Source organism: Centropristis striata, chromosome 12 (assembly GCF_030273125.1).
Source record: "Centropristis striata isolate RG_2023a ecotype Rhode Island chromosome 12, C.striata_1.0, whole genome shotgun sequence".
Taxonomy (NCBI): domain Eukaryota; kingdom Metazoa; phylum Chordata; class Actinopteri; order Perciformes; family Serranidae; genus Centropristis; species Centropristis striata.
Window position 1 is genome coordinate 9,044,945 of NC_081528.1, and position 14,877 is coordinate 9,059,821.

Sequence of the window (14,877 nt, forward strand, 5' to 3'; positions counted from 1 at the left end):
TGAAGAGATGAGAGAAATATGTTATGACAGAAATTAAGTGTGATGGATGTCAGTGAGTCGCTTCTAAAACAAAACAAGGAAAGACAATAGAAATGTTGTTGTCTCTTTCGGCAGAGAGCGTGTCTGAGTGCTGATGATATCACCAAGTCAAACACGCCGCTCACTTAGAGGCAGCAGCCGTGTTTTGACCCCAAACAGACGGCGTCATACCTGTTCTGTGGTCGAGATGGAACTTGTCTGCGCTGGGACCGTGCAGGGTGTAGGAGACCTGGCCATTAGCTCCCACGTCCGGGTCTGAGGCTGAAACCTTCAGCACGAACATATTGAGGGGCGAGTTCTCCATCAGCGCCTCTGTGTACACCAGCTGGAACAGAGCAGGAGGATAATAACAATAATCATTGCATAGCACTTTCCTTAGTCAAGCTAGTGAGTGCTGCATAAATAAAATGATCCGGCTACTGGGGGCCAGTAATGAGGAGAAAAGACCTTTTTGCACCAGTCAGAAGTCACTATTAGAAGCATATTGGGAAGCAATTGTTCTTTGCATCAAAAGTTTCTTGCAACAACAGAAAATGTAATTCAAAAAGTGGTTATAGGGCCTGCTGATACACTGAGGATATATTTTTTGAGTTTCTTTTGACAAATGTGTCAATTAAATTAACTTTTTAAATTGAGTAAAAAAAGACAAATCTGAATAAATAAAGAAATAACTCACACTTTAACTAACTAGTGTTAAAAATATATAGGATTTTAATTGTTTTGGAGGGGTTTGCTGTCTAAAATATTTTCACCAAAGATATTTACTTTCCTGATCATTTTTACTGTTTAATCTTAATCTTAATCTTAATCTTAATAAAAGTGTAAAGATTTATTCAAATTAACCACAGGGAAGTTTCAAGATAAATAGATAACCTTTTCTGCGACTCTATTCACGGTCATTATACTGCATTTTCTTGTGTAACTGCATTAAATGTTGATCCATTTCCAACCAAATAATATTACTTTACCACAACATTTTCAGTGAAAATTTAACAAACTAACAAACTTCACAAAAGTTACTACTTGAAATTTCCACTAAGTCTCAGTGTTTTGATTGAGTGCAGCTCAGAGCTCCAACAATCCCTCATCTCTAATTTGGAGTGCAGAGTTGTCCCTCTCAGACTGATATTGACATGTTGGTGGTTGTGTGTGGGCGCTGTGCAATAAAATATGAATGGAGGAGAGGGTCTGAGTGCTGACGCAGCACAGTTGGATCTACTGTATTCAGTTGTGTTATTGCAGCCATATGTGAGAGCAGGAGGGGTTTATAGTTTGGGAGGAATTCTCTTCTGATTGCAACCAATAACAAGATAGTAAAAGTTTTACTATACCGACTCACTTCAATGAAGCTGATGAGATTCTTTATTAGTGAAAGTATTGATGGCACCGTGAGGCAGGCAGCGTGCATTATTACTTGAAAATGAAAACATAACTTACTGAGAATCATTACTGGAGCAATAAAGGAATTAAAAAATAAAAAACCTGTTAACTGTTCCCAGTCAAGAAAAAGATTATTGCACTAATCATCCTGCAGGTGGGAGTTTGGCCGACAAGCTGTTGTTATCTTCAGATGGATAAATGAGGATAAATTATTAATATTATCTGTAAATTAAAGAAATAATTCCTCACCTGTTCACACATCGGACTGTTGTCGTTGATGTCCAGAACGTGCACTTCCACAACAACCGGAGCCTCAAACTTCCCGTCGGTGGCCATGACTCTGAGCGTGTATCTGTCTTTGGTCTCTCTGTCCAGAGCTTCCTTCACGATCAAACCCCACTCGCCCTCGTCCTCCTGGATGATGGCGAACTGGCCCAAAGGATCCCCGTCTGCAGGCAGGGTGAAGAAGTGAGATAATAGAAAGAAGGTTTCTCTTTATTTTGTTTTTACTGAGGTGATGTCTTCTGCAAGCCGTTTTCAGGGTGTTTTTTGCTCTTTAAAGTCACTGTGTCCTTGTATTTCACTGCAATATATAAATATATATATGAAATCTATAAGTTCTGCAGCTCTATGGAATCAGCACAATCATGGCAAGAAGGGGGAACAAATCAAACATGTCTTATTATTATTATTATTTTTGGAATAAAGTGGAATTCATATCAACAACACTTTTCCAAATGCACACGTGTCATGAATACTGGAAAAACAAATTGGGTCTCTACATGCTATACATATTGAAGTATTGTCATGTTTCCAGTCTCTCCTGTCCTCTCCTCTCTGCTAAGTAGAATATGTGTTGTGCCAGAACTACGCAAATCACTACAAACCTTCTACATCTTGTCAACCACAACTGTATAAAATACCAGACCTCTCCACCTAACTTTATGGGAACTAGGAAGAGTTTAAGAGTTTTTCCGTAACTAACCTCATTGTCATTATAGACTAGCCTGCTGATTATTTTTAAATAAATGGTAATAATATTTGGTCTTTAAGACTAAGGGTAATGCACAATATTGACGTTAACCAAGTATTTAAAACATTTCATCTACAAAAAACTCAACAGTTTCATCAACATTCTGATTCCATCATGTGTGTGAATGTGTCTGAGGCTTTCATGGGTGATTCTGTTTCTTATCATTCACACTTTATGTAAATGTTGTTTTCTTATTTGTTCCCTGAGCTGCGATGTTTGTTCACATAAAAGAGAATGAGGCTGTGACAGCAGTAATATATGGAAACGTACAAGCTTTGACATTGCAATTCACTGAGTTTCTTATTGATTGTGCTGATTATTTGTTTGTTTTTGTGCTTTTGCTTTCATTACTGTGTCTCTCTAACTTTCTATTACCCTCAGAGTAATATAAAGGCTTTTTTTTAATCACAGTTTTCTCATTTAATACAGCAGAAACTTTGATATTGAGTTCTGCTGCCACGTATTTCCTGATGAATAATGCAATAATTTCTGTTTGCCATCTTGATTTTTCCTCAATTTCTGCATTGTAGAGGAATATTTTAACATTAGGCTGACTCACCCGGGTGCTTTGCATTTTATTGTTTTCTTCTCTTTCTTACAAACTTTCATCTTGAAGATGAAAACTGTTTTTTCTCTGTCTAGACAGATAAAGTCAATGTTTAAAGCTGCCCCACTGTCAAATTGTCAAGTGTTCGAAGGCGGTATAGCAGATATGTTGAGGGCTTTTTGCAAACTTTCTGTAAGTCTGCATTTCTGAAAACTTCGGCTGAGAGAATTACCCACAATACATAGGACTGCGACATTAAAACACTGAAAAGCAAGCATTGGTACATGGGTGTTTAGGCAAATAAAATTTACACAGAAACATTAACAAGTATTTAAAATGGGACATATTAAAGACATGTGATTAAAGAATGAAATAAGCTCCATCAAACACCTAGTTTATTCATCAAACGTTTCTTTTAATCTTGCTAATAATAATAGTATTAATAAACTTTATTTAAAGAGTGCTTTTCATGCAAGAGATGCAGCTTAAAGTGCTTTACATAAAAAAAATAAAAAATACTATACAGTAAAAGCTTTTCAATCTAATGTTTTAGAAGACAAGTAAAAAAAAAGAAGGCTTTTATCTAAAAAAGATTAGATTATTGCAATGAGTACATTTTTCAGCGGTTACCTTCTTTATGGTTGCAATAAAATGTAGTTTTTAAGTTTAGTTTTATTTTTTTAAATCTGAATCTAAAGCAACACCCAGGCATGTAGCTGCTGCTTTAGTCTCATGGGACTATAGATGTATGAGTTTGCAGCAAAGTAAATCTTGTTTAGCTTCCAGGCAAATTAGGAGACAAACTTTCACTTCTAAAATACTCCTATTGTTTTAGTCACCTATCATCTACCTAACTAAGCAAAAGCTTGGCTGTGAAGAAAGTAAAAAATAAAATAAAAACGTCAACACAACTTATATACATATAAATTGCAATACGTGCCATATTTGCCAGAACTGTGCTGCCTGCAGCATATTTATATTTTTTAACTTGCACACAATGACAAACAGTAGACGTAGCATTTTATCATTCTTAACTGCACAGTTAACTTTCTGTATAACTCCCCTTAACTTTTGAACTCAAAACTTTAATTTTCTTGTCTTACTGTGCTGTAACACTGGTCCTATTCCTGTGTAAACTGTATGACATATGTTGCTGAAAAGTGCTGTTCCGCTCCTATTAAAAAAACGATTTTGAGCCCTTACAGCACTCTCATTTTAGCACCACCACATGACGCCAGTTAAGGTGGAGACTGACACCGGGCCTCAGCAGATTGTGATCAACCACCTGTTCAACAGGTGCCAAATTGTGAAAGAACCACAATAAAAACCTTCTGAGGCTTCAACCACAAGAAAGAAACCGTATGAATTCTTTACAGCTGTTTGAAAGTTGCCACACAAGTCTGAAGGTTTTCTTTGGCAATGAGAAAACACCAGTTTAGTGCTCCTCTACACAAATAACCTGCAGCACTGAGAGGAAAAGATGTATAGCTGAGAGGATGTGAATGCTTGTAGGCACATTTTAATTAAAGGTTAAAAAAGACTAATTATCCTCAAATGTGGCTTTTTTTGCAGTGGGGAGAGTCTTTGAAACAGGATTCATGTAGTGAGAGAAAATGAAAAAAATAAATGTAAAAACCCACCACAAAAAACATTCAGGATTGGATAATTTTCTTTGTGTCTGGTCAAAAGTACTGGATTGCATGAAAAGTCCAGGGGCCTCAGTGTTTCTGACCCTGATGAGCAACAATAAATAAAATAAAAAATCAAAGTTATGAATTTTGGATTTTGTTTTGTGAATCAGGTCTGTTGCAGACGGACACTGAATAAGTAAAATTGTTAAATCAATCATACCAGTGGAGGGAACTTTAATATCCAACACTTGCTTTTGTTTTTGTTTGGTTTCTGACAGGCCAGTGTCACAGTCAGACTAAACACTACCATTTATAAATAATCCAAATGCAAATGTTCCTCTGTTACACTTTCCAAAAACAATGTTGTGACAGCGAGCTCCTTTAGAACGGTCCGGCTTTAACTGTCTGGAGGAAAAACGGAGGATTTGCATTAATTCGTGGCTTTGTTTTTGTTGTTAGCTGCGGGGCATCCGGTTGGTATTCAGCTCTCGTCGGCTTGTAAACCAGCTCCTGTTTGTGATTAATCTTTGGCTGAATAATGTAACATCATGACTCAGTAGAGGCCGATTAACAGAGATTTCATTTCGCCTCGTTGTCTTGATGTATCCCACAGCGAACAAATCTTCAATGGGACAGTAATTTAGCTGACACACACACATTTTTGTGCACACAGTTAATATGTTGCACACACAGGGGAGCAACACACTCACTCATAAATACGTTCTGATTCACTCACCTGTGATGTAACACGTCACGAGGCGGTTCTCCAGCGACACGTCTGCATCCGTGGTCGTCATTGAGACGATGACCTCGCCGGGGCTGCTGTTCTCCACAATCGAGCCGCGGTACACGTCATCGGAGAACTTGGGCGGGTTGTCGTTCTCGTCTGTCACAGTCACCTCCACCAGGACGCTGGAGGAGAGCTTGATGTCGCCGCCGTGGTCCGTGGCGAGCACGTTGAACCTGTACACCCTGGTGGCCTCGCAGTCCGCCTCCCGCATGGTGGTGATCCAGCCGGTGTCCCCGTCGATGGAGAAGACTTCGGTGATGTCCCCCGTGGTGTCGTCAGGCAGAGACTCCAGGCTGTAGGTCACCAGACCGTTGGTCTCTGTGTCCGGGTCGTTGGCGGTCACCTGGGGGTCAGAATCAGCATTTGGGTCAATTTTTTGCTTTGAATTAAAGCATTTTAAATTGTTGTGCTGACATTTTAGACTTGTTTGCAGTCTTCCTGGGAGTTAGAGAAGAAGAATTATATCACTTTTTATGTTTTCCTTTCAGTAGAGATAATTTTGCAGGGTGGTTTATTAATTGTCTAAGCAGCAGACCATGATAAACTCCCATCAATCCAATTCAGCGATTGTTATTTTTTATTGAGCTACATATCTGTAGCAGTTGTTAACAAGTAAAACCAGATAAAAAGGAGATACAGCTCCTTTTGAATGAGCTAAATTATCTGAATACTGAACTACAGCCCAACTCATTTATTAGTCCGCCAATATTAGACTATTTTGCTATTTTATTTTTTATATTGATTCTTTATTTAAATGGTCAGAAATTGACCCAGACTGAACATACAGTAAATATCTTTATTTAGCTATTTATTAGTTTTTTTATTCAGTTTTCACGTCTAGATTTGGGTGACAATGTAAAACATTGTATGTATCATGTATAATAATGATAATATTAATTTAAAAAAAGTAACTGTTTAAGAAAGCAGAGTCATATCAGTGCACAAACCATAAAAAAAGAGTCTATTTTCATTCCAGCTAAAAGATGCACTATATCGGTAATCTGGGAATTTTTCCCCTCTAAAATCTGTGTCGTACCAGTCTTAAAAGTCCCCTATTGGTTGGGCTCTAGCCTGAACAATAAGACGGATGGATGCAGTGTAAACCTTAATAGCTGTCATGCTTCCAGGACGTTTTTAGTTTAACTTGTCGTCACCTGAAATTGCCTTGGATTAGTATTAATATGAAAAAAAAAACATTTTAATACCCTGCACATCAAAATTGATGGTCCTCATACAGTTTAAATTAGTTCTGTCCACAGTTGGTATCAATGATAAAGACGGAAACTTTCTCACCTGAATAACAGTGGTTCCAGTAGGCATGTTCTCAGCCAGGAAGGCTCTGTATGGGTTTGCATCAAACACCGGCTGGTTATCGTTCACGTCTTGGACTTGGATGCTGACCGACACCAGCGATGCAACATCCGTCCCGTTGTGGTTCCCCTGAGCGATCACGTCTATCTGATACCATTTCGTCTTTTCGTGATCAATCGTCTTTTGCAGCAGCAAAGTCCCGCTTTCTTTGTCCAGACTGAAAACTTTGTCCTTGTTGCTTTCCACTGTGTTCCCGTTCACCAGGCTGTAAATTAGCGGCATGTCGGAGTCCGCCCTCACCGAGCCGACCTCCGTCCCGATGGGGACGTCCTCTGCGGCAGAGAAGGTGTAGAGCGGCTCTGAGAACTTTGGGAGTGGAACCTCAGGAGGAACGACTTTGAGCTGAACGGGGACGGTGGAGTTGTAGAAAGGGAGGCTGCCGTCACGAGCTTTCACTTTGAAGTTGAAGATCTTGTTCTCCATGCCGACAAGACTCTCTTTGACACTCACGATCCCGGTGAAAGGGTTGATCTCAATAATGTCTTCTGCTACCTCTTCTGCTTCCTCGACTGTGTAGGTGACATCTGCATTGTTGCCGTCATCTGCATCGTAAGCCAGGATTTGAATGACAGGGGAGCCTTTATTTACAGTCGACTGAATTGACACCTGGTACTGTGACGCTTTGAATTGAGGAACGTTGTCGTTCTCATCTGTCAGAATAATCTTCACCGTGCAAAAGGCCACTTTCCCGCCGCCATCTTTAGCCATCACTTTGATAGCGATGACTCTCTGGGTGGGATTTTCTCTGTCCAGTGGTTGTGTCGTAACAATCTGCCCGTCAGCGCCAATGGAGAATTTCTCATCTGCGAGCTTGTTTATGATGGTGTAGTCGACGCTGCCGTATGGCCCGTCATCCGGGTCAATGGCCGCCAATCGGATCACCCGAGTTCCTGCCTCTGCGTTTTCTGCCAGCTCTGCTTCGTAGATGCTCTGCTTGAAGTGCGGACTGTGCCTGTTGCTGTTTATCATGTCGATATTGACTGGCGCCGTCTTCTGAAACACTCCATCAGACACCGCCACCGTCAGGTTATAGTATGGATCCAGATTCCTCTTACACACGTTAGAAAAAGAGATGATTCCTGAGGATTCGTTGATGTTGAAGTAGCGGCCTTCGTTCCCTGAGAGGATTTTGTACTTGAGGTTGTTCAGGTCGCCCGTGTCTGGATCTGAGGCTTGGATTTTGATGACTATGTGGCCGCACCTTGCCATTTCATCCAGGGTGGCGTCGTACTGGGAGCTGACAAAGTCTGGTGGGTTGTCATTGACGTCTGTGACATTTATGAAGACGAGAACTTCACTGCTAAGAGGAACAGTGCCATTGTCTGTAGCTTTAACTTTCAAATTGAAGTGTTTAGTTTTTTCATGGTCCAGCACCTGTTTTAAGACAATCAACCCACTATGAGGATCAATCTCAAAGAAGTCTGTCTCGTTCTTCTCTGTTTTTACTATCTGGAAGGTAAGATCTTTATTTCTGCCAGAGTCCCTATCAGAAGCAGAAAGTTGTAACACAGAAGTATCGATCGGGAGTCCCTCATCGATTATCACAGTGTACGTTAGCTTTGAGAAAACTGGAGCGTTATCATTCACATCCTCAACTTCTATTTCAATGGAGGCCTGAGAGAAAGCTCCAGTCACAGAGTCAGTCGCACGAACTGTCAACACGTGCATTGTTTGGCTCTCATAGTCGAGGGGGTTGGTGATGGTCAACACACCGGTTTTAAAATCAATGTGAAAGTGCTGCGAGGCATTTTCTTCTTCAAGGTTGTAGATGAGCCGATAACCCTCAGGATTCCGGGCCTGGACATGCAGGATTGTGGTGAATGGGGGGACATTCTCGGGGACTTTCAGCGGATACAGAAGGGTCTGGAAAACTGGGTTGGTTTGATTCCTCACTTGAATACTGAGCTGAGCCGCGGCGGTGTGACTGGGCTGGCCTTCATCTGTAGCCAGGACTGTCAATGCATACTTATTCAGAGCTTCAAAGTCAAGAGGTCTTTGAAGGGACACATCGCCGACGTCAGGGTCAATCCTGAAGAGGTCGTAGTCCTCCTCCAGTGAGTACAAGATGGACCCGTTCTCTCCCAGATCTCGATCAATAGCGGTTGCTTGATATAAAACATCTCCTGGTTCAGAGGTTTCAGAAATCATCATTGAAAAGGGCAAGTTCAGAAACTGTGGAGCGTTGTCATTGACATCATCTATGAAAACCTTGATCTGGGTGGTAGCTGTCCTCTGCAGTGTTCTCATGTCTTCTACCTTCACCACAACGTCATAAACATCTTGTTCCTCTCGGTCAAAAGGGATTCCTGTTGTTTCAAGAATGCCTGAAGTTTGGGAAATCACAAACTTCCCCACTGGGTTAACAACAGAAAACAAAAGAGGCTCATTTAAAAAGCAACCTGTCACTTTAAGTGCCACCAAACTCTTGACTGTTTTTAAGTTTTCTGTAACGCTTGCTGAATAAACTTGCTGCTCAAACCCAAGATCGCTGGCTGTCAGGTTTGTGATGTTCACTTTGACGGTAGCCGAGTCTTTGTAGAGGCCGTCAGAGGCTTTGACAGCCAGTTGATAAAATGACCTGAAATCTGACACATTGCTCACGGTGATGACTCCGGTATTGGGATCAATTGAAAAGGCATTGTGAAGATTCCCCTCGGTGATGCTGTATGAGACTGCAGAGTCTGCGTCATGAGCCATCACACGCACAACCTCTGTATCCCTGACAGCAGGGAAGATGATGGATGGCTCGTACACAGGGGTGCTGAATTGTGGCGGGCAGTCATTCAGGTCCAGGACACGAATGGTGACCTTGGTGGGTTCTATTGCATACAGCGATGGCTCCCCCGAGTCCTTTACCTGAACCGTGAAGTGATACTCGGCCTTCGATTCAAAGTCAACCGGTGAAATTAAAGTGATGGTGCCCATGCTAGAGTCTATCTTGAAGATGTCCAGAGCTTCCGGTTCGAGGATCTCATAAACAAGTAGAGAATTTGAATCTTTGTCTGCATCTGAACCCTGAATGACCAGAGGGGTGTTTCTTTCTCCCATAACCATGCTGTTGATGTGTGCTGCCTCACTTATTTGCCCCAGGTACTCCAGCCGCTGAAAAACAGGAGCGTTGTCGTTCTCGTCAATCACGTAGATGAAAACGACCGTGGTGGACGAGGCTCCGGCCGCGGTGGAAGCTGTGACTTTGAGCTTGTAGGAGGCACAGTTCTCAAAATCAAGATACTTTTGGACTGAAATCAACCCGGTGTAGGGGTTGATATGAAACGTTCCATTTGTGTTGCCACTTTCTATCCCATAATGCACTGAAGCGGGGCTGGAGGCCAAGATGGTGACCACTGGTGCTCCGAGGGTGCTTAATTCGCTGATCTCTGTGAGGTATTCGTCCGAGGGGAAGGCGGGCGGGGTTTGGTCGGAGATGCGGACGTAGACGTGGACGGAGCAGATGTCGCTGCGCTGAGGGAAGCCCTGGTCTGTGGCCTTTACCGTCAGGTGGAACTGGTCCTGAGGCTGAAGGTCCAGAGGTTTGGACACACTGATGGAGCCCAGCTCAGGGTCTATGGAGAAGATGTTGTCGATGTTCCCTGGAAAGGAAAGAAAATAATGTGTTACACAATTGTATTAATGCTAAATTAAATAATTCCTACTGTTTTTATGCTGTTTATGTTTATGTAGCACTATAGTTTTACTCAGAGCCTCCTAGTTCATGTTGCATATTTTCTTGAAAAAATAAATTATGTGAAAACTTTTATTGAATACTTGAACTCTACTCCAATTGCTTTTTTTTTTTAGCTATGAATTTGCTTTGAAGTTTTGCCCTTGGAACAACATTTAATCATTTTTTGCTTCTTTGTATTCTGAATAACTATTTTTTACTAGTCTGGGTTGAAATTTGCCCTGAAGATCCAAAACACACAAAGCGTATTCATGGAAATACTTGCTGCTGAATGTTTTACAGTGCTCACATTTATATAAATTATTTTTTTTTTACTTGAACAAAGAATCATTACATATTCAAAATTTAATATTTCCACTTTTCACTTTATTCAAACCGTGGTTTGATTACGTGTAATAATATAGTTCTGTCCGTTTAAATTAGTGCCACAGATCTTGCTAAACATGGCCTCATAGCTGAAAAAAATCCACTTTATCAGATATGTTGACTGTATATTTCCCCCCCAAAAGATGATTATATTGGATATTATATTACTCAGTCATCACCTGGAGTAGAGCTGAATGATTTTGCAAAGTCCCATGAATTTAAAGGATGTTTACACATGATTTTTTTTTTCAAGAAAATCCTTGACAAGAAGCAGGCAGTGGAGGTGAGCTTGGTTTTAATCATTAGCAATATATTTGTCATTATTACAAAGCATTTTGAAGGTCATTCAATTTGTCTTGAGGTCTTGTTTTCTGAAAAAAAAAAAGATTATTCCACAACAACTAATGTGTTTTTTTAGTGCAAGTTTGGAAAACACTGTTCCTGGCCAGGAAACAATATGGCACATACAACCCGATAATATTGTTTCTTTCACACTTTTGTATTTATACGGATTAAAAAAACCAAGATGTAGCATGCTAAATAATTAAGATTGAAAGATGCTGGTTTGTGTGTTTTAGATGGATGAAATAGGCATGAATTATGTCATTCAACTCCTGGCTAGAAAGGGAAAATGTTGAACTTTTCCAAAAGTACAATACAAAAATGTATCTAATTAGAGTTTCTGATTACTTTACCCAACCAGGTTATCATCGAGATGGAAAGTGCCCTTTTCTTGACTCTACTGCAGTGAGCCATACTCTTTCTGGTTTAAAATTACTAATTTTATTCACATAAGAGAAACTGCTCTGGAGTCAAGAAAAAACAAAAATCAGAAGGGTTGAATCTAGGACAGTTATTTGTAAAGATGGATGTTCTTCCAGTCTAAAATACACTGAGCAGCATAATGTGGGCCACTGCAGCAGTTGGGGTCATCTCCAACACACATGATCAGCAGAATCTCCAGGATATAACCTACACTTCTGCAGGAGAATGCAAGTAATAGAGCTCAACTGTTCTAGAAAGAAAAGATATTTTAGCGTAATATGTGGTGTGAAAAACAAACAAAGAGGCAATAAAAAGATAAAGTCGGGGCAGGACTGAGATCAGGACGTTTAAATTCTAATCCCAAACAGAAAATTGTGGCTGGGAAGGAAACTTAGAAAAACTTTCCTCCCTGAGGCATCATCTGTGTGCCCTTGCATCAGTGGAGCTAAGTCGTCTACATCTGAAGGCACTGGTTGTACGGGGCGACTCCCAGCGGGCTACATTAGGAAATAGTGGCAGCTCCGAGGTGTGAATATGTGGAACTGAATGAATGTAAATCAGAGCAAAGCTGCAAAGGAGCCAGCATTAATACAAGATAAAAAAGTAATCCCTTAGCTGCTCACCGGAGTTCAGAGAGTAGCTGATGTCGGAGTTGCTGCCCATGTCCTTGTCCAGGGCCTTGACCCGGACGACCTCGGAGCCCGCGGGGGCCAGGTTGGAAATGCTGACCTCGTAGCGGGGACTCAGGAAGTCAGGTGAGTGGTCATTACAGTCCTCCACATGAACCACCACCTTCACAAAGTTCCTCTTCACTGGGATCTCCTGGTCACGCACCTGAGAGGGAGCAAAGAAGTGTTGAAGTGTTTGTAGTGGCGAGAGACTGATGACAGAAAAAACTGAAATATTAAATTAATGAGCAACCAGTTTCACTTACTGATACATGCAATTTATTCTGCATTATGTTGGCTGTCAATCAACTAAAGAAATAACCAATTAATCACACAATTGTCAGCGATTAATCATGATTAATCACCATTTTTTGGTCTAACACAATAGCTTGTAATTATGCATATTTGTCTGTAAAGGAGAGACTGATGGGTAAAATTAGACACATAAAATCCAGTTTCTTTCAGATATCTTGAGCAGATATATTAAGAAATATTAAGCTTGATTTTGGAGTGTTATTTAGACATATTCCCAACAAGACATCATGTATATGTCTCTAACTGTTCTGCATAATTTAACGTGTCATTAAGGGGAATAATTTACAGGCAAATCACCATCTGTAAATCAATTACTCATCCCATGTTGCCTTGAATTATTAATGAACTTTTTTGAGACTCGAGAAACATGCCTGAGCTAGCATGAGACGGTTAATGTTTTATGAAATACTGAGCATACGACTGGATAAACAAGACTTGTATTTTACTGCACAAGTTGTGTGAGATGTTTTAATATAGTTTTGCTGTTATTCAACCTGGCCCCCATGTCCTTAACTTTTACTTCAATGGTAACTTGGGGTGACTATAAATGGTCATTTTTGCATTTTGCATTTTGGTATGTTTCAACTGTATTCTACTGAGATAACGGCATCATTTACCATAACGATGAGCGTATGAACGGAGATCATCTCGTAGTCGAGCTCCTCCGTCATCACCAGGACTCCACTCTTTGGGTCCAGGTGGAAGAACTTGGTGCTGTCTGGATGGAGGCTGCTGTGGATGGAGTACACCAGCTTACTGTTGGTGTCGGCGTCCTGCGCGCTGATCTGCAGGATATCCTTCCAAGGCGAAGTGTCCTCAGGAACCCTCACCTTAAACACACACAGGAACAGGAGGAGGAAATGGGTGAATTTTTTTCAAGTAAATGAAAAAGGAAAAAACAAACCCAAGAAACAGCAGGGTTTGAAAAATGGATAGAAAACTGATTTCTTGGACTTTTTACATTTCAATTTGAAAACAATTTTTATTCATGAAGGCAGTTCAAGTAAGAACAGAAAACATTTTGAGGACAAGAAAATGTTTGGTTAGAGCAACAATTCTGAAGAGGAGCTGAGGGGGGCGTTGATTACTGTGATTAAGAAAACAACAGTGACGCAGCGGACTCGTACTGTCTGTTGGCTGTCCTGATAATTACAGTAAGAAATGCCTGCAGAGGTTGGTAATAATTCGCAGCATGTGTCTAAATTTAAGTTCACTCTAAAAGATCACTAACTTCCTTTATGGTCAACACAAAAACTCACAAAAGCCAAAACAGAAATAAATAAAGCATGGCCGAGCCAGCTCTTATATGGATTTATAATATAGCAGTAAGTCACGATTAATAGACCGTAAAAAATATTAATTTTGATAAGTGGTCATCTTTCTGTCAAACTTTGCTCCATGTAACAAATCATACCTGGTATATAAGTATAAAATGGGACTTTGTCAGAGAAGACGCAGTATTTAATCTGATTTAGCGCCCAATTGCCAATTTCCGCCAAAAACTTTACTCATTCTGAGTCATAACTCGGCCAAATATGAACACACAGACATGATACATATATTTTTAGATTCACAATGACTTACACTTTTCATGAAAATTTGTATATCTGATGTCCATTGTAATTAAATCAAAAGAAATCAGCATATAAATCATAAAACAAAAGCTGCTTCTTAAAGCTGCATAACTCCCTTGATAATTACCATATTTTATATATTTCTTGAGTATTAAAGTAATTAAGTAATAGTTTTCCTGTAAATCCATGGCCACATTGAAAACAGGATTAGCTAATAGCTAATTCGGCATACTTTTAATGCCAGTTTGCTAAAATGTAGCCCCAAAATGACCAGATCTGTAGTTGAAGAAGTTAGAGCATGATTGTTCCCCAAACAGAAGTAAATCAGCAAGTTATTCTGTTAATGCCAGTATAATTTGGTTAAATAAATCCCAAATATGACAAATCTTGAGTTGCTCTTGAAATCTGGATAAATTATGTTTACTTTTAACATAGCAGAAGATATTTTGTCTCTTTGGGGATTTATTTATTTTTAGCTTTCACATGGGAAAAAGCTTGATAAATACTGTTTAGGTCTTTGATTATGAAATTTAGTCAGCTTAGGTGGTTTTGTTGTGAAAAACCCCTTTAAACACACACTTCCATTATTGTGATTATAAAGGGCAAACAGCACTCTGCAGCATTTCACACCTGGTTGCATCTGTTACAAACCCATAATTATCTTCAAAGAATGCCCTTTTGTTTATTATTGCTGTAATAAGTCTCCCGTGAGCTCT

General features: G+C 40.1%; 1 protein-coding gene across 1 annotated transcript in view; it reads right to left on the bottom strand.

Moving 5' to 3' along the window:
• The window catches only part of fat2 (FAT atypical cadherin 2), a 125,838-nt gene that overhangs the window by 60,676 nt on the left and 50,285 nt on the right, over positions 1-14,877 (bottom strand). Inside the window, exons 9-14 of the mRNA XM_059345583.1 lie at positions 13,205-13,417; positions 12,228-12,438; positions 6,714-10,381; positions 5,367-5,763; positions 1,669-1,868; positions 211-364 (exon numbers count right to left, since the gene is read on the bottom strand). Coding sequence (XP_059201566.1) covers positions 211-364; positions 1,669-1,868; positions 5,367-5,763; positions 6,714-10,381; positions 12,228-12,438; positions 13,205-13,417 — 4,843 coding nt within the window. The remainder of the gene's footprint in view (positions 1-210; positions 365-1,668; positions 1,869-5,366; positions 5,764-6,713; positions 10,382-12,227; positions 12,439-13,204; positions 13,418-14,877) is intronic.